The following is a 19,486-nucleotide window of genomic DNA, read 5'->3' on the forward strand; positions in this document are numbered from 1 at the left end:
TATATATTTTTTTTTTATATATATATATATATATATATATATATATATTATGATTATGTATATATGTCAGGGTTTAATGTCATCTCTCAGCAGGATGTCTCATGGAAGAGCAGTTCTCTGTCTGAAGGCAGATGCTCTGTTTTATCACTATCATCTCTTTCCATAATGTGCTCTTATTGCCTCCATTTGTCTTATTAACTTCCCCATTGCTGGCATTGCAGGGTGATAGAGGGGCCATTTTCCTTTCCTTATTCCCAATAGTATCACTGCCTCCTCCTGTAGGATTTTGAAACACTGATGATTTGGAGAGAGGTGAATGGCTTTTGTAGGCACTGGGCCAGAAGATCCATTGGGAGACTTAAAATTTTAAAGATGTGGTTTATGTTTTTCTTTTTTTTTTTCTTTTTTTTTTTGGCTATATTAGGCCATATGCAGTAGACTGGTGCCAGTAGGGGGCCAAGGATGGGGTAATGCACAAGGGCCACTCAGTCACTTAACGATTGAAGGCACTTCATGAACTTAAAGGCACACTCACTTTCACCACTAGGTGTACAAAACAAATATAAACAAAATTAAACATATTAAATTATGAAATGTATATATTTCATTGTATTCTTTTAATATTTTTGTGAATTATATATTGTGATAAAATTGTACTTTGGGCCTGTAAATGGACAGATCTGTTCAGCATAGAATGCAATAACAAGTATCATAGGCAGGCATCGGTCCACTGGAAAAGCTGTGTCAAAATCTGAGCGTGTTGTTTTGAAATGTCTCTTTACATTAGACCCCCAACACAGATTGTTCTTTCTGCTCAATAGATACACAGGCTTTGCACCAACAGGCACACAAAAATACTTCTTAGTACACGTACTGTTAAATGCCTGCTTCAAATTCCCTTTTTCATTTAGTTTTTTTATAGTGCATCACTCCAACACCCTGGTTTGGCTTATAATTGGTAATGTAACTTCCAAGAAATGCGTAGAAAATGGACATGTAACCTCACCACAAGCTGTGTAGTGTGCATCGACTGTATTACAGTTAAAAACATTCATGGACTTTAGGTTTTATATGTTGGTTTTTATAATATGGTGTGTGTGTGTGTGTGTGTGTGTGTGTGTGTGTGTGTGTGTGTGTGTGTGTATATATGTTTATGATGTTTATTATAGTTTAAATAACATGTTTTTGATTAGCTGTTAAATGGCATGTTTGTTGGCATGTATCCATAACCTATAGAAACTGGATTTAAATTGGAGATGTTGTAGATGTATGATAAGTATGTCACACCTTTGAGACTCTAAGTAGCTAGGCAGACAGATCTGTTTTGTGCATACTTTATCAAAAAAAAAAAACACAAGTAGTAGCTTTTATCAATGTAAACAAAATACTGCTTTCTTGGGGGTTCACTTACTTCTGGAGCTGAATGTCTGGGTGGGAGGAGTCTGAGAAGATTCAGATCATCCATAGGCCTCATCACACTCCCTCCAAGTCTGCAGCCACGATTCCATTGTAGTTTTCTATACTTTTAGCACTTTTCTTCTGAGCTCCAGCTTCATCACTTTCTCTTTCTAGAAAAAGATACCCATCAGTTTATTTTACTGGCTAGAGTCTTTGTCTGTCTGATGCTGCCCTGCAGATATTTGGCTTCATGGGAATAAGTAGAGCAGAGTAGCTTTGGAGCAGCATTAGTTTGCTTTTGCAAAACACAGGAAACCAGGCAAAGGCCTGCTCTGGCTTGTGATGGCAGGAGGGCAAATCTCAAGAGCAGGCGAGGGAGGGAGTGGGAAGTGAAGAATGAGGAACAAAATAATAGTTTGAGCACTGCAGAAAGAGAACTGACCACTTTGGGGCTCTCCAGCATTTTATTCTGTGTCCCAAGTTTCAAGATGTGTTTCTCTCTGTTTGCTTTGATTCTTGTCTCCCCTTTATATCTATTTTTGCCTGTTTTACTTAACCTGTTTTTACTTCTGAGAGATATGTGTAGTGACATCATCTGTGTCTCCTCCCTTTTCTTGTTTAAGTCAGAAGGAAACAGGCTTAGTTGGTTGTGTGCAGAATGGACTTTTCTTAGTTTATTTGGTATTCCCTTAACATCCACAGAACAAAGAGGTAGCTCTGTAGTTTGTGAGGCTCAGGAGATGACACGTCTTTGTAATTCTGGAGAATCAAAATCTCAGTTTAAGCTGTGAGTGGTTCGGATTATGTAAATACTTGAAAATATAATTTGAATGTATGTTGAATAGGAATAAAAAATGTTTTTCAGGAAGAAAGTTAAAAAAAACAAAAAAAAAAAACAACTACTTGGCTGCCTTCTCTGCCTCGCTGCATCAACTCATGACTCAAATGAAAAAGGACAAGCGTTTTGATAAGGAAGCAGTGTTTTCAGGCAGAAGAGCCTATCTTGTTTGCTTCCCTCAGTGGAAGAGGCAAAAAAAATACTAAGGTCACTACTCAAGAGAGACTGCCCTGCATTCCCCTAGCAACAACATTGTTATTGGAGGGGACGGACAGAAGTTGCGAGGGAAGTTGCTATAGCTACAAGTTAATCTTTTTGTGTAGCCTGAAGTGACAGTGGGGTAATAAAGTAAGGTACTGGTAGTTGTTAGCCAGTTTGCCCAGAGACCCATAGCATTAGAGGTGTTGTGGATTGTCTACTATGTATTTAATGCTCCAATTGTAGACCAATTGTAATTTTCTTCCATATATTATCATCTGTTTAATAGTAATGGATGTGCAAGTAATATTTTTATGATTTAATGTTTTAGAGTGGGGTATAAGTAGTAGGAAGAGTGAAGTTAGGCCTTAGTGAACAGATGCAACTTAACAAAGACTAACTAGATCATTTTTATTGGGTAAAGCAAGAAGAAACCATGATGTGAGTCTGTGCCACCTATCTGTGATTAGATTTAAATTTTTCAACCTGTTTTTGCCAGCACTTGGCTGACCATGTGTGGGACTCATACTGCGAATATAATGATCCACAATTTCCCCCATGTCTAGCTGTTTCCACAAGATGTGGGCATGGTGTGCAAGTCAAGTTAGTGCGTCATGATCCAGTCTGTCGTCAACCAGTTAATTGCTTATGCTGTATCAACATTTTCTCACAGTGGACCGTGCGTTACAAGCTTGACTCATATCTTGAGGTTGTCCATACAGGTTGCTCCACACAGATTAACCCTATCTCACTGACCTGTGAGTTTGCTGGCGAAATTGAATATGTTCATGTGTATATAATTCTGTTTCTAATTTTATGACATATAGAGCAGACACCACAGAGGGAATCATGCCCTTTGCTCTCTGTCTATCCTATCCTCTATTATTTTGCCAGAACAAAGCTATCTGTTGTTTGTATTTGGTCCTAAGGCTACAGATTGCATTCGAGGATCAAGAGAGAGAAAGAGAGGGCTTTTTGTCCTGGGACTGAATAGCCTTTACACTCACAGCTCACATTAAAGAGACACGACTCCTGCCTAACAGCCTCTCCCTCTCCAGGGGGTTCAGAGCCCGGGGACTTGCATAAGGGGCAACATGCGTATAGACTGCACAGTAATGGGTGAGTTACGATTACAATACATTTTCATGCTGACACAGTGACAGCACAACTTCCATCACTTAGTTGTAAAAAGTGATGGCAGAAATACAAAACAGGAAAAACAGAGAGAGTGATCAGGACAGTGGAAGGGGATTACAGCGGAAAAATGGGAGGAGTGTACAGACTTGTATTGGGTCAAGGGGTAGACTGTTTACTACCAGTCTTGATTATCTGCCCGCAGAGTGAGCAAAGAAGTGAGATAGAGAGAGAGGGACAGGGGACGTTACGTAATACAGTGCAGTCGAGGCACTATGATGGGTGACGGAGGGATAGTGAGATGGAGAGCAGTGGGTGTTCTATTAATAGTGGGTGTGGATGGGGCAGCTGTCAGGGCTGCACGGCAGGCAGACGATCATCAACACCAGCCTGGTCAGTTCTAATAGCCTCAGTTGTCACATTACCATATTATACAAGATTTCCCAATATGACTTCATTATACCATTGCCTGCATTTTCTTTTTTTTACTTTGTGTGTGCACTGATAATTCGCATTTTCAAAAGCCTTCATCTAGTTCTTTATCTATGATTTAGTATGCTTTAAGATAACACATATTCGCTCATCTAGGTAAACAGTGGATAGGTCCCATCTCAATTTAGAGCCAATCAGGGTCCTTTGAGGCTTAAACAGGCTGAAAAAAAAAACAAGTAAAGAGAGATGCATATCAGGACACGTGACAGAAAAATGTATGGTTAACAATTGTCTTGTGGTTTTGTGGTTCTCTTTCTCTGTCAGCCTCCTTCACATATTCTCCCTCTGAGTGTGAATGAGGATGAGCGATGTGAACATATGTTTTAGAGAAGAATTAAGGAAAAGCTTTGCCTAAGGGAGAATCTATCCTCTGACATCACCCCTATTTTTGGTGAGCATATCTCTGCCGCTGTGTGCATTTGCATTTGTTTGTGTTCAGGAGAGATAAAGAGAGAAACAGTCAAAAAAAAAAGAAGAAAAGCAACATGAAAATGTTGTCAGTTTGTGTTGAATGTGTATCCGATCATGGCTCAAACAGAGTGGTGTTTGAAAGTTGGTTTTGTTTACTCGTGACAGTGTTTCTCAACTCTTTAACTGCCAAGGTCATACACCAGTCTCCATGCCAATCTGAGGCACACACAGCCGCGTTGGATATCAAGAAACTGGCACACATGCATATGCATACAGTTCATACAGAGATGCACAAATACACTCTGATGCCTCTTTTGGGGATCACGTTGATCACATATTGGATGGATAAATGCTATTTAAAGCCACCACCTCCAGGGCTCAGGGGGAGAGCAGAGATTATTGTTGGCAGTGTACAACCCCAGTGAAAACTAGACCCACCATATTAAACTCCACACAGCTTTGAATCATCCTGATAATCATCATCGCGAATCATTCCGACAAAATGGATAAGCCTTGTGGTCAGCCAACTCAAAACAATGAAATCTACTGATACTGCCAAACCCCTTCCATTCTGTCTTCCTCCTTTCTCTTGACCTTCTAAAACTGGTTCCCCCCAAGCAGTCTGTGTGACACCCAGGTTTTTCACCTGGTAAATAAGATAGATTTCTAGTGTGTTGTCCAGTGCTTCAAGTGACAATCCAACCAAAATCTTTCTCTTGAGAATGAAACAATCACCCACTGTACCTGTAGACTTGGAGAGTTACTGTAAAATGTTCAGTGTCAGCAAAAGCTGTTAGAGGGGGGCTGTGGGAAGTCATGTTCTGGTAAACACAGTCTTGGTTTTGCCAAACAGGTGGGATACACATGCAGAGAGTGATTAGATCAGGTTCGACAGAAAAACAGATGAAAAATCTATTTAAAGAAGGTCAATACACAACCGATAAACATGAAGTTTTTTGTGTGCGGCCTCACTGGGCTGCTTTCAAAATTGTTGTGTGTATTTTGTGGTTGTTGGTCTGGACTGTGGTAGTGGACTTGTACTGAATGCAATATGTGCTATAAACAGGCAGATCCTGGGGATTTCTACTGGGCTGGTAACTAGAGCAGAGGTGCTGTGTTAAATATAGAGGGAAGGCCCTGTCGTCTCCCCAACAACAGCAGCGAGCCCACTATAGTACCGGGTGGGGTTGGTGCCAAACAGCAACATGGTGGTATCATATCACCATTTGCGGTATCAAAGTCCAAGTGTCGTCTTAGGCCCTGGTGTGGAAATCCACTGTTGGAAGGTTTTTTTGTAATCAAGTAATAAAAACTGAATTTTGGGAATCATCCCACAAAAATGCTCAATCTGAGCCTGGACACATTTTAATTTATTGCACCTTGGATGAAATGATGGTCTACAAAGCTTAACCTCTTAATGCACACAATACACAGACACACACATGCTTGGACATACGTAACTTTCCCCAGTTCTACTCCCTAAGCTTGTTGTTACGACTTGTCTCTTGGCTCAAATTAGTACTCTCTCTCTTTCTCTTTCTCTCTTTTTCCCTCCCTCTCTCTCTCTCTCTCTCTATCTCTCACTCTCTCTCTCTCTCTCCTTCTCCTTCTCTCTATGTGCCTGGGCCTGGCTTGTTGACTTAAGCTGGCCCATGTGTTGTGCTGCTGCCTGAGGGGAGGGTTCTTGGCCCAGGCAAGGCCAATACAAGTTGAGCAAGGAAGGAGCGTGTGTGTGCGTGTGCTCGTGTGTGTGTGTGTGTGTGTGCGTGCGTGCGTGCGTGCGTGCGTGCGTGCGTGCGGGCAGGCACGAGTGAGTGAATGAGTGTGATGGTGTGAGAGAATGAGTGTATGGTTTTTTTGTGCTTGTATTTAAGCATGCCCAATGCTCCAACCAGAAGTATCTTGTACACATACACAGACATACACACGCAGATTACAACGGGGCTTTCCCATTGAAGCAAAGTACCTGTCTCATAAAACACGTTTGTCAGTGACGGAGCCTGTAAATTTGACAGCTCAGAGTAGGAATAGTGTCACTGCTCTACTTTAAATTCCTCAGTTACCACACAGTGGGTATATGTGCCTACACACGTTCATTTGCATATGTGGGGGAGGACTGTTTATCATGTCATCAGTAAATTTACTGCTCACCATAAATATACCCTGTCTCTTATACACATCTCCCCCACATATGCAAATGAACGTGTGTAGGCAGATGTGTATAAGAGACAGCACACACACACACACACAGACCAACTTTGTTGACAACGATCTCTGCTCTCCAGTGGCCTCTTTCTGAGCGCTAAATAAAGGCATCCCCAGTTTAACTTGCTCCAAAATAAAGCCTTGCATAAGAAGATGCAGACAGATTTACTGTTGCATCAATACAGTCACTCTCTATTCTGCCCTCCACTCCCACCAAGTTTAATAGTTCCGTAGTTATTTCACAGACAGACAGACAGACAACGAGTGATAGAGAGAGTAAATGTCTGTGTCATTTACAGTATCTGCAGGCAGTGATGTGTTCATCAGTGTAAGCAATGAACAGGAGTGACGGGGCTGTTATTTGTGCAAGCGCGTTTTATGATGGCAGAATGTGGCACCCATCTGCTTCTAACTTGGTATAAACATTGATATCAAAGTCAGTCTGATAGCAACAGTAGATTAGCCTCACCACTGTCAGCATGAATAAGAGTCAATCAGCAATTGGCCCTCTGAGAAAGGGTAGCTTTAACATGCCATTAGTGTTTATTGTATTCATTGCTTAACACACGCACACACAACACACACACGAACACTTGCACCAGATGTAATGAAACTGCGGTGGAGAATCAAGGTTCTGCCGGGAAGCAGAGGAAGGAAAAAGCTCAATGTCAGGAAATCAGGGTGGGTAGAGGGGCTGGGGGATGGGTCGTGGGTATTAATGGGGTTTGGGGTGTGTGTGTGTGTGTGTGTGTGTGTGTGTGTGTGTGTGTGTGTGTGTGTGTGTGTGTGTGTGTGTGAGAGAGAGAGAGAGGGATTTCAAAGTTCGAATTAGCTCTTGCATCAACTAATAGGCTGTATTTGTATTTCTTTTCTAAACTGTCTCACTACACACACACATACACACACACACACACACACACACACACACACACACACACACACACACACCAAAGACATGCATGACTGTGAGCGGTATGCTATTTCTATACCACTTTTCAACACCATAGAAAGTCTTAATGGCACTTTACCAGGACTCCAAACACATGTTTTATAGAGTTGAAAAAACACTTCTTTATCTCAGAGTGAAGCTGACAACACGTTGTCCATATTGGCAACAAAATGAAAAAAATAGCAGCGAAATGTTATTAAAAAATAGACAGAAGTCCATAAATCAAAAGCCTGTCCCTGGTTGACCCTGTTTAGTGCTGAAAACAAGGCTAATGACTGAAACAGGACACGGCTAATCTTGTTATCTCTTTATCTCTTGTCCAGACTGTGTGTGTGTTTACGCATGTGTATGCGTGTGTTGTGCATATGTGTATTACCCGTCTCTCCTCTGGGTATATCTTCTGTTTTAGCTGTGTGGATATTATTCTTTGCCTACTGTGATTCTCTCCATGTTGGTATTTTATAATTACACACAACTGTTTTATCAACCGCCTGCATTGTATTCAGAGCACATAGACACACACACACTTTTGTGAGAACATCACTGTGGACTGTTCAGATTCCTTCATATCTCGTACATTCCTCTACATCTAACACATTCTCATCAGCGTGGGAGCTGAGACACTTCGTGAACTTTTTCTGTCACACAGTGTTTTTAAAACTAGTCACTTCTTATGGTGTGTATGTGAGCAGGTACATGTACGCTTACTTATTTAAAGTGTAGTTTTGTACGTGCTTGTGGACACCAGAGTGAAGTATTTGTGTGTGCGTGCGTGTGTGTGTGTGTGTGTGTGTGCGCGTGCGTGTGCACTGAGACTCAGAGTGGATCTCTGCCAGGGCTTAGGGCTTGGCTGAGAGAAAGCCTCAAACCAGTTTACTCTGGTTGTGTAGTGGAGAAGTCTGGGGGCGGGACAACGACCTCTTAAAGCTGCAGACCATGTGTATCTTTGTCTGTCTGTGTATGAGTGTGTGTCTGCTTTGTGTTAGTTCATGTGTGTTAGTGTGTGCATTCATATATTAACATTTCACAGCATTTGGATTTGTATATTAGACACGGTACATAGCTACTCTCCACATTGTATGGGGTTTCGGGATTTTACATGATAATTTTATGTGTGCAAGTGTGCACAAGTGTGTGGGTGAGTTCTTGGCCCTGTATTGAATAATTTTCCCTGAATTTTTCACTTTCATGGACGACAAGAACAGAGGTGAAGAGTGCTAAATAGAATAGACTGAGAGAATAAGTCTACTGAAGCAGAGACATTCGTGCTTCATCGCAGGATGGCACAAATTACTGTTGTGCTCAGTCACATTTTTCTTATAACACCGCATGCCGAGGTATACTCTTTGAGCTCACTGTGCATGTATATATGCACTGTGTGTATGTGTATGCTGCCAGTTCAAGTGGGCAGTATAGATAAGGTTAAGCTGAGGGTGGACTGCTCGGCATGGAGTGTACTGAGCAGGAAGGGAGGAACGAGCATCTCTCTCCCTCTCTCTAAGCAACGTTGCAAAAGCTGCGCAGAAACACACCACAAAACCTTTTCTCTCTAGAGGCTTTCCATTACATCCTCATGCACACACACATTCACATACTCAAATGTACACAGAAACAGAAAGTTCCACGAGATCTTCTGTACACATAACCATGTGTCTCTGTGTGCACTGGCTTCTTTTGCTGGATTTGTTATCTATATCAAATTTCTTGATATTTTTAGGGGCTACAGGGATTTGTAGCTTTCTCTGGGGACAAGGCCAGGCTTCTTCTTATAAAATCGTTTTCCGTTACTCGGATATACAATCAAAACAACAAATTCTTTTACAGTGTATGACTTAAGTTTGATTTGTTACACATTACAAATATTAATGTCAAACATATGCCTGTCAACCTATATTTGTGTGTTTTGCAGGAAGCCCTCAGGTCATGCTGATAAGGAGGTGATGGCTGCCGCCGTCCTGACCTCACTGTCCACATCCCCTTTGGTGCTCTACCCTTCCTCTGCATCCACAGGTAACACCGATGCCTCAGCGTCAGCTGCATTTATCTGTGCACTTGGTGTACCTTCAACTATGCCATCAAGTACTGACTCATCTACTATATTAAACAAATCACTTTAAATCATGTGTTACTGATTGTCAGTTAGGTGGAAAGGAATACTCATAAATCACTTGATGTTAGTTTACCCTGACATAGACTGAGATGCTGAGTCATCTATGTGCTAACCTGGATTCATCCAATGGGAGGTAGTATTAGCACTATTCCCTTATCTTTGTATGCATGCACGTTTTACTAAACCCAGCACTTATTGGTAACTGTACATGGCTGTATCAAAGTACAAATAAATCTATAGTAATGTAAGTTTTTATTGTAGTATTCAGGAGTCTTCAGATCTAGCCAGAGGATGCTGTTGGTTTAGGAGGAGCTAAGTTTGATGAAAGGTTTATTTAATACAAAGTGTTGCAGAGAGGGGATGTTGGTTGACATCGTTGATTCATCACAGTTTGGTTAAGACTCATAAAAATGTCTGCACATGTGTGTAGGTTGGGAGTTTGGGTAAATGTTCCATTAAGCATCCCAACTATTAACACCACTCACTCCACACCTCCCTTGACACTCCTTAAACATTAAAATGCCTTTGTATGATTTGTGTAGTTTGACATTAAAAGTTGTCACATGGTCTACTCTAGGGCTTTCTGTGAAGTAGCACAGTAATCCTCATACACAAATTGATCAATGCTACATATTTATTTGAACTGAGATTCAACTCCTTAAATTTCTATAGGATATAGTTATTGGTTGGTATAAATTAATCCCCAGTGTACATGATGTGGATTACTAAAAGTTCCAGTTTTGTTTTGTTTTTATTTACATGTTTTGCCTCAGTAAAAGTCAGATCAAGTCAGTGTGATTATTAAGTCTTACAGGTTAAGCATTATTGGATTTGTGAAAAAGCCCAAGTGTATAGAAAGGGTTTGTGGGACAAGACTTAGAAATAGTACATTACCTGTCCAGGAAATCAAAGCTGTGTTGGGCTTAATCAGCAGAGCACAGTATAGCTTAATGAAAAATGTTAGGACAGAATCTACTACATGTAAGGTATTATAGATATTAGAATGTACATATCAAACAGGCTGTATTGGTTTATATACATATATATTAGGGCCTCTTAGAGATTTTTATTTCCATTTCAGAGGTAGGATTATACATTTATATTATATATTATATATATTGTGTTGCTGTTAATCTGAAGTTAACTGTGTGTATTCTTTAAACTGCAGTCCCAGAGCCAGCCAACAGGGCTTGGAAAGAAGTGCTGTCAGCAAGCTACAGCAGTTCCACCAGTGGCAACTGGAGCTGGGATGCCAGCGACCAATCGGTGCCCTCCACACCGTCCCCACCTCTGTCCAACGATACCAACAAGAACTTCCTGCTCTCATCCCAGGGTGATGATGTCAGTGAGGATGTCACAGAGAGCACGCACTTCATGTTTGAGGACCCCATACCTCGCAAACGAAAGGTAAAGATGGGTGTCTGATGGAAGTCCTGCGTCATATCTTGTCACAGTGAATTTTGTTATGTGAATAGTCAGTTGTATCTTTTATTTATTTATTTTCATATATTGGAAATATATGAAAAATTAAAAATTTCTGCATGTCATATCCCATTGAAGCAAATTTGAACAATTTTGTTCCCAGCCAGCATCTGCTATTATGCTGATTTAACATGCTGTGCATGCAACAATGTAATGTGGCACTTTTCACCTTCCAATTTATTCTTTATGAATTTTGTTATTAGTAAGGCACAAAGCAGTGTAATACCTGTGTCATTTTCTATACATATGAAGTGTATTTTAGAATTGAGTTGATGACAGAAAAAGTCAAAATGAACCTTTCTAGATGTGACCAATTAAGCCTTCAATGATCTTCACGCTTTAATAGACTTTGTTTGATATGGCTGCATTGTTCATAGTTTTGTCTAAAGACTTGATTGACACAGCTGGAAGATTTTTATTGTGGGTTTTAACTAAAAAGAAAAGTAGACATCCACAGTCACCAAGCTGTTTCTTGACCCAGCTCTTTGCTTGACACAGCCGTGGTTTTGTGGTTATCACTGCAGCCCAAGATGCCGTCCGCTCCACTTTTAACTAAAAACAAAAGTCAGAACACGCTGAGTGATACTTCAGGGCCACAGTTGTAGAGAAATAACTCGGATGTGCTTTTGTTATTTCTATAAAGTAGTAGCAGGGAGAGACTTTGGAAAACCCACTAGAAGAATTCAGAAAATGTAAGCACCATGCAGTTTAACAGCCTCTGACATACGGCTCGTCGCTCTCTGCTTGTGTGGATGATGGATTATGTTCTCTGTTTCACTTCTCCCCCTCTCATTTTTTTACGATAGCAACAGTCCAGAACGTCAAAGTGTTTTCACTGTCAGGAAGCTTTCTATCCCCCTTTCAGCTTTTTCAAGGGGAGAGGTAGGAAGGTTTAGAAAGAACGAAGGAGAGGAGGCAGACGGGGGAGGGATGATCAGCAGAAAGCAACAAAGAGTTCAAGGGATGCATGAAAATGAGGATAGTCAGAGTGTAGAGGAGGAGAGGAGAATTGATGCTCAAGGTAGCAACGGGTGGAGAAATGAATCTCAGTATATCCTCTAGTCATACGGTGACAGAGGAGAGCTCATATACTGTACAATATGTGGGAGTTTGCAATTCAACCTCCCTGGAGTGGGGCAGCAGTGAAGATTATTGAGCTGCTGAATATATGAAACCATAAAGACTCCAAGGACGATGCTGCCAGAGACCTATGCCATACCATAGATAAGCAGACAGGAAATGAAGTAGGATGAAACTGGGCTGAGTATAGACTCACAAGCTGTGTGGAAGAGGGCTAAAGCATGAGCTAACTTGCTTTGTGTTGTGATACAGCTGACGCCAGCCCCAGAGGTCTAAACCTTCTATGAGCAGCTGCCCCTTGGATTGTAGGCTGTTTGATTTTGTGCAGGCAGTGAGTTAAGAGGATTATTAAACATTGCAATCACCAGTTTTACTGTAACAGTGTTAAGATGCAAGAAAAACGCTTAGAGAATTAAGTGATTTGTGATTGTTTGAGGGATTAAAGACTAGCTTTGCTGTGTAATTTGTATTAGGAAGGTTGTTTCAAACAGCATGGTAGGGGACATGCATATGGCCACCACCACTCAATTAGTTTAATAGCCTGTTGGTGTCAAATGCAATGAAAGGGAGAGCCAGTCAGTAAGAAATAGTTCAGCGGAATAGTAGTGTAGTGACTTAACATAACCATTGATAAAACCCGTTCTACTCTGACTTCTCTTGCTTTGTTTCCCTCTTTCTGTCTCTCCTGCTCTCTCCCTCCCTTTTTTCTTGCCCTTCTTTCTCCGAAGGCTTTTAAAAGGTAATGAGAGTACACACCCACTGTCTTTCATTAGCAGTGATGCAGGTCTCTGCCTGCTCATGGGACAGCTGCCAGCCCTTGATGTGTGAAAGAGAAAATGAATTGAAATAAAAAACACCCACTCCATCCATCCATCCATCCCCTCATGGCTTGCTTATGAAGCATGGACGGGTATTCTTGGTTTAATGTAAAATCAGATATGAGGAGGATCAGATATGAGAAGCATTTTCAATCCCTATTGTTAATGATCAGAGGTTAAAAGGAGGTCGCAGGTATGCTTGTGTGTGCCTGTCTGTTTAGATAGGGAAGTTCTTATATTTAGTACATGTACTGTATGTTGTGTTGAACATTAGAAAGGGGCACCCCCCGGCTGCACCTAACACCAGACTATTTCCGCTGCAATAGATCTTCACCCCAGCCCACAGCATGTACAGACAGCAGGAGGAGATCAAAATAGTACATTTATTTTGCTCTTCATTCTGTCAGTGAACATGAAAGTACTGTGAGGTAGACAGAGAAGGGTACAGTTTCATTGTCCTCTCCCTGTCTTTTTCTCTTTCTCTCTTTCTCTTTTACTCCGTTTGTGTCTGAACTTGTCACATATCGGGTTTCTATTTTTATAGGCTTGCTGTTCTAATAGTTTTCTAATGAGGTGTAGTGTTTGGCCCCTTGTAGAGTGGCACTCAATCCCCCACGAAGGCCTTTCTATTGAGTCTGCCAGTGAGATCCACACGGAGGAACATGATACCACATGCTACGTAAATCTCTGTTTCCTTTTAAAATACTCATGAGTGTTCTGCAGATGATAAGTTTAGTTTTATCAGTTTCTACCATGGCTGACAGGTGATCTTTTTTTATTACTGAGAGAATTATTCAAAACCAAAGTGCTAATCCAAAAACGGATGTGATAGCATACATGCACAGATTTCAAAATGGACATCAGTTACTGTCTAGTTTATCTATTGTTTACATTTGTGATATTGTTTCTGTGAGACATTATGTTGTCCTCATAGGCAATCACCCAACTCATGTTGGTTTTGGGCTAAATTTCTCTTTCAGAACTCCATGAAGGTGATGTTCAAGTGCTTGTGGAAGAACTGTGAAAAGGTCCTCAGCACCTCCTCAGGGATCCAGCGACACATCCGCACCGTCCACCTGGGGTGAGTTGCTAGTCATCACTAGAAAACCAAACACTCAGATATTGTGTCCTGAGATTCAGCAGTCCCATTTGCAGGGAGTTTTGATCAAATGTTAGCTGCATTTATTTTACATCTTATAGATATGCAGTAAAAGGTTTGAAATAAAAACGATGATGCATTTAGAATATTTATTTCTCAATAAAGTCTCACATTCTGCCTAGTGCCTTAGCTCAACCCCTCCACACACACACCATCACTGCCAGACAGTAACATAATCTTTCAAGATGTTGTCATTATTTTAAAATGTTTATTTATGTATAGTCATATTTATACATTCTAGGAATCCACTCTGCTAACGTGGACAATGATACTAATGACGTCTATTTGTTTTGTAGAACTGCAGGCTTCGTTTTTTTCAATTTAATAAAGACCTTCACTGTGTAGGTGTCAGTTTAGTAATCCTTGCTCTGCAGCTTCAGGGTAACAGTGTCAGTGTTGATGTGAATAGTGTGCTATGACAAGAAAAGTGACGCACATCTGACTTGTCAAAGCTTGGATGCTGTCCACCTGCCTGCCTGCTTTCACACCTGACTAGCTGAGCTTGTGTATCACCACTTCTCCACACATGTACGCATTGTATCATAGGTGGTCCAATTTATAAAAAATGAGTCATATTCTGAGGTTATAATCCATAAAAGCGCCAGATTACATTGACTGCTTTTACCCAGCAGGTACATTTGGCATAAAATAAAATGATGTATTTGTCACTCAGTGAAATACAAAGTATTAATAACTTTGATATTGTATAGTATAGTATTGTTTGAAAGATTTTTGTAATTATGGTAATTTTATGTTCATCTATTACTATATGTACAGAGAGACAGAGTCCTATGGTTACTTCATTCATTAGCTGAAACTCACACAGTTTATGAAGGAAAAAGCGTCCACACATCAGCAGCCTGTTTGTCTGAGGAGCTCTGCAGCACACTGGCTTTCACTGCCCCCTGCTGTTGAGAAGAGTAACCACGTTCTGCCACTATCTTTGGTCAAATAAATGACAGCTGTGCTTATGTTTGTAGAGTGGTCAGTGATACGTTAGTAAAATGGAACATCACAGGCTTTTTTCATGACCACTATGTTCCCAAATCAGTATTTCAAAACCATCTTAATGTTTTTTGGTTTACTTTGCTCTTCTTGTCAGTATTTTTTGTATGTTTACAGTTTATCATAAAAACAATCACACATATGTGCAAAGTATGCATAAATGTGTTAAATGTGTTGGTACATTTTTGGTAAAATGGAAGCTTTATTAGTGGCTCTGGGCAAAGTTAAAGAAAAAAATCCAGTTTTCTAACTAAAACGAAAAGAAAAAGAAATTTTCAAAACGATGCTGATTATTGAACTAAGATTAAAATCATCCATAAATAAATATACAACTGACATTTTTTTAATGGAATGTATTTTAACTAGTATTTCTTCAGTGCACAGAAATGTTTTCTGTTTCATTTCCAGAGACTAACAGCATGAAAACAATGTGCTAGATGGCAGTAACAATATATCTTAGACCTACTCAACCCAACTCAAGCATAGGCAACAGTCTTCAGGCTAATGCACCTCAGAGGAACGAGAGCATTTGAGATCATGGCCCTGACCACCAAATTAGAGATTGCAGATTGTAGAGAAGTGAGTAGAATTATTTCAGACACATACAGTAAAGTAAGTACTTCGCATTTTCTGGCATTCATGCTTATGGATTTGAAATGAAAGGGAAAAACATTTTCTAAGCTCTTGAGATTAAGTATTAATGTATTACATACATAAAGATATGGTCAAAGACGATTAAGCATAGATGCCGAAAAGTTTATAATACTTTATAGTGTGAGTGGCCAACAGAGTTTAACGCTATGCATCAATAAAAATGCTGTGGTCAGAGGAATTAGCAAGCAACGAGGACAATAAGAGAAGGGTTGCATTATAGCATTATAGTCTTCAAAAACTGCAGGACCCTAACCTTAAGAGGAAAATTAAAATTAGATTAAAATAGAGTTAAAACAATCTTAAGTTGGGGATGTGTAGATTTTAATTTTTTAGTTGCTGTTTCTCTCCTGCAGGCGAAACAGCGACTCGGACTACAGTGATGGAGAGGAGGACTTTTACTACTCAGAGATTGAGGTCAACATGGACAGCCTAACAGAGGGATTGTCCAGCCTCACACCCACCTCCCCCACCACAGCCGGTCCTCCACCCGTCTTCCCGCCACCACTCACTGACGTCCCTCACTCCGAACACATCAACATGAACGGCTCACAGAGCCACGCCCCGACACTGCTCAGTCAATCAGCTCCCTCCACACTCTGCCACATCCGCACTGACCACGCCTACCAGGTAATCCACACACGCCACCAGAGAGATTTTGGACACACACTTACACTACTAAATTGAATTTCTAAAAAAAAAAAAAAACCTTGCAATACAATTGAAAACAAGGAAAAACATTAAGCAGTCCATATGTTACCAAGCCACAAAGTTTCAGTTTACTATCGTATGGAATTTGCAGAGGCAGTTTTTGAGATCAGTGTAGCAAAAAGCGCAGAGGTCAGGGTGAATTACCTAACTCCTACACTAGTGTGGGAGTATATATCAGGGAGAGAAAGGGAAAAATTTCTTGCAAATATTAACATAAGTTCACATGAACAATGAAGTCAACCTATTTTTAAGCCAGAAAACTTTTAGTCATGAGATTTAATTATGCTTAAATTCCTGCTTGCAACACTTTATTTGAACAGCTTTGTAGCAACTTTGGATATCTATGCCTCATTCCTCTTCTTCTGCTCGTCCTTCCTCCTTTTCTTCCTCTTCTTCTAACCATAACCAATTCATGTGCACCCCTCACTTGTTTGTCCTTGGAGGTAAAAATGAAATGTTTTTTGTTGGAAGAACATATTTAGTTAAAGTATAAATCTTTAAAATATTCAATATTGAATTCAGTCCTTCACAGTGGTTGGCGGTAGTATTGAGCTTTCAGTTGCCGTGACAACGCAAAATGCACAGTAAAGTAGACTTAGGTTATGCATATGAAGTGCAATTGCTTCTTATGTTTCATTTTGTTTATTGCTCATACTCATTATCTTCTATTTATTATTGCTAACCTCACGTTCTTTCTACTAAGGATGGGTACTGAGCCCCGGTATTTAACGGGCCCTGGGGCTACATTATTCAAGACCGCAGTATCAATAAGCTCTGGCCTCAACGGTTCTTCTACCGGTACTGGAGCAGTCACGTTTTTTTTTTTTTTTTTCTCCGCTAGATAAACGTTATCTTGCACATTTATTTCACCAACTCTGTCAAATATCCGTCTATTTATGTATATTTTCGCTATTTACACAGAAGACGAGAGATCTGTCGCTCTCTCTCTGCCTGCCTGCTGTTAGTGTGAGCAGAGGGCAGGGGGACGGGGCTGTTGTTCCAGTGACACACACCAGACAGTGCAGGGCACACACCAACTCAAGCTCGTAGCCTATACCTTTAGAGAAACAAAGATGGCGGAGAGCACCAAATGGTGTGAGTTTGAAGAGTGTGGCTCTACTTTACTAGAGTTGATGCAAACACAGCCCAAACGTGACAAATGTTTTGTTTGTTCAAGTTTTTCTTTCTTCCTCAAAAAGTATCGAGTACCGTTAAAGTACCAGCTCAATAAGCAGTTTCGGTAAGAGTAGTAGTACCATTAAAATCTTAACGATACCCATCCCTACTCTCTACTATTTTTTATGCTCTCTTAGAAACAGTTTTGTACCATAGCCTACAATTGCCTGCCACTATTACGGATAAACTATTCAAATTTTTCTGTTTATGTAAAATACAGATTTCTGTGTTAAGTGGTTTTGGTCTTGATCCATAATCAGCATTGATATGAAGGCACATTTTACATTAAGAGGTGGAGAAATACATTCCCCACTAATAATATGATCTCTTTCTTCTGTGCTTTCTGTCGGTTTCTATCTGCACTTTTCCTGTCCCTCGTTGTCTCTGTCATGTCCTTTCCTTGCTGCGATGGGGTGGTTGTCCATGTTCCAGGCCACTGCTCCAGTGAGTATCCCAGTGGGTCCTGAGCTGGCAGGGTTAGGCAGTGGTAATGGGACCGGGCCTGGAACTCGGACTGGGAACGGCATCAGTGTGTCGTGGCAGTCCCCTCCTGTCATTTTCAAAGGCGTCCCGGTGAGTGAGGCTTTGTCTCACGCCTTTTTATCTTAATCTTAACCACTCTCCTGCTGTTTCTCCACTTGTAGCCATTTGAGCTTTTTGGCTCTGGTTTTCTCTCTCCCTGCTTCTCTATACCGTCACCTTTTTATATAGAAAGGCATCAGTCTGTCTGGATATAGCAGAGTTCATCCAAAGATGCTATTCAAAGTCCCTAACATATAGTCAAGAAAAGAAACCATCAACAAAATGTGCATGCATTGATAACATTGAATATCTGTTGCAAACATTATACTGTATGTGCTGTCTCAATGTTGTGCATATAAGACTTATACAAATGAATAGAAATAAAAGGGTAAAAAATTAGTTTGGAGTAAAAACAAGTCAAACTAAAAGAAACTGAAGGAATATGTGTTAAAAACAAGGTTAAAATATTACTCTGTAAAATCCTCAGTGTCTCTAGTGGGCTGTTTTAAAGGCAGAAGCCATAATGGTTGAAGGCAGCATTGCCTTGAATTAGAGGCTGGGCTCCAAGAACAACCAGGGGACAGTCAGAGAACCTGAGGGATCTGGAAGGCACATACTGTATCTTAAAAGCACATCAGACATACTCAGGCATAGAACTGTTTAAATATTTACAAACCAATAAAAAGATCTTAGAATCAATAATAAGCCTGACAGGCAACCACTGCAGGGACACAAAACATGTATGTAATGCCATCTTTTCTGGTTGTAGTTAGAAACATGTACGGATGAATTTGATGAATTGATTTTGAACTGTGCTGCTTTTTTCTGGAAACAGTTAAGGAGAGCATCAAGATAGTGCAGCCAGCTGGTGATGAAGGAGCAGATCAACGTCTGTACTTTGCTTTTTCAGTGACTGTCTAAAAGTATAAAATGTTCGACAATATTTCAAGCTGCACAAAGAAAACAACACTGATCCTTAAGTTGTTTGCAGCTGTTGCCAAAGCTGTCTCTGTGATCTCTGTGCTTTGCATGTTGGTTACAGTAAAGATGTAACCCTAATGAGTACACTAAGAGAAATTCACTGCTGGCTTGATGGCAGTGCTAGACCAAAAGATGATGTATAAAAACAGGAAAATCATTTGCACAT

General features: G+C 40.5%; 1 protein-coding gene across 2 annotated transcripts in view; it reads left to right on the top strand.

The window, feature by feature from the left end:
- Nucleotides 1–19,486, top strand: part of slc2a4rg (SLC2A4 regulator) — a 40,037-nt gene that overhangs the window by 12,660 nt on the left and 7,891 nt on the right. The window contains exons 3-7 of one of the 2 annotated variants that reach the window (XM_023401839.2): nucleotides 9,535–9,635; nucleotides 10,904–11,142; nucleotides 14,096–14,196; nucleotides 16,287–16,560; nucleotides 18,250–18,390. In XM_023401839.2, the coding sequence (XP_023257607.1) occupies nucleotides 9,535–9,635; nucleotides 10,904–11,142; nucleotides 14,096–14,196; nucleotides 16,287–16,560; nucleotides 18,250–18,390 (856 nt within the window). The remainder of the gene's footprint in view (nucleotides 1–9,534; nucleotides 9,636–10,903; nucleotides 11,143–14,095; nucleotides 14,197–16,286; nucleotides 16,561–18,249; nucleotides 18,391–19,486) is intronic. The other variant, XM_023401840.2, reaches the window with a different exon arrangement.

The sequence above is a fragment of the Seriola lalandi genome, unplaced genomic scaffold, assembly GCF_002814215.2.
Source record: "Seriola lalandi dorsalis isolate HSWRI2012SDOR001 ecotype SW California unplaced genomic scaffold, Sedor1 jcf7180002053772, whole genome shotgun sequence".
NCBI lineage: Eukaryota > Metazoa > Chordata > Actinopteri > Carangiformes > Carangidae > Seriola > Seriola lalandi.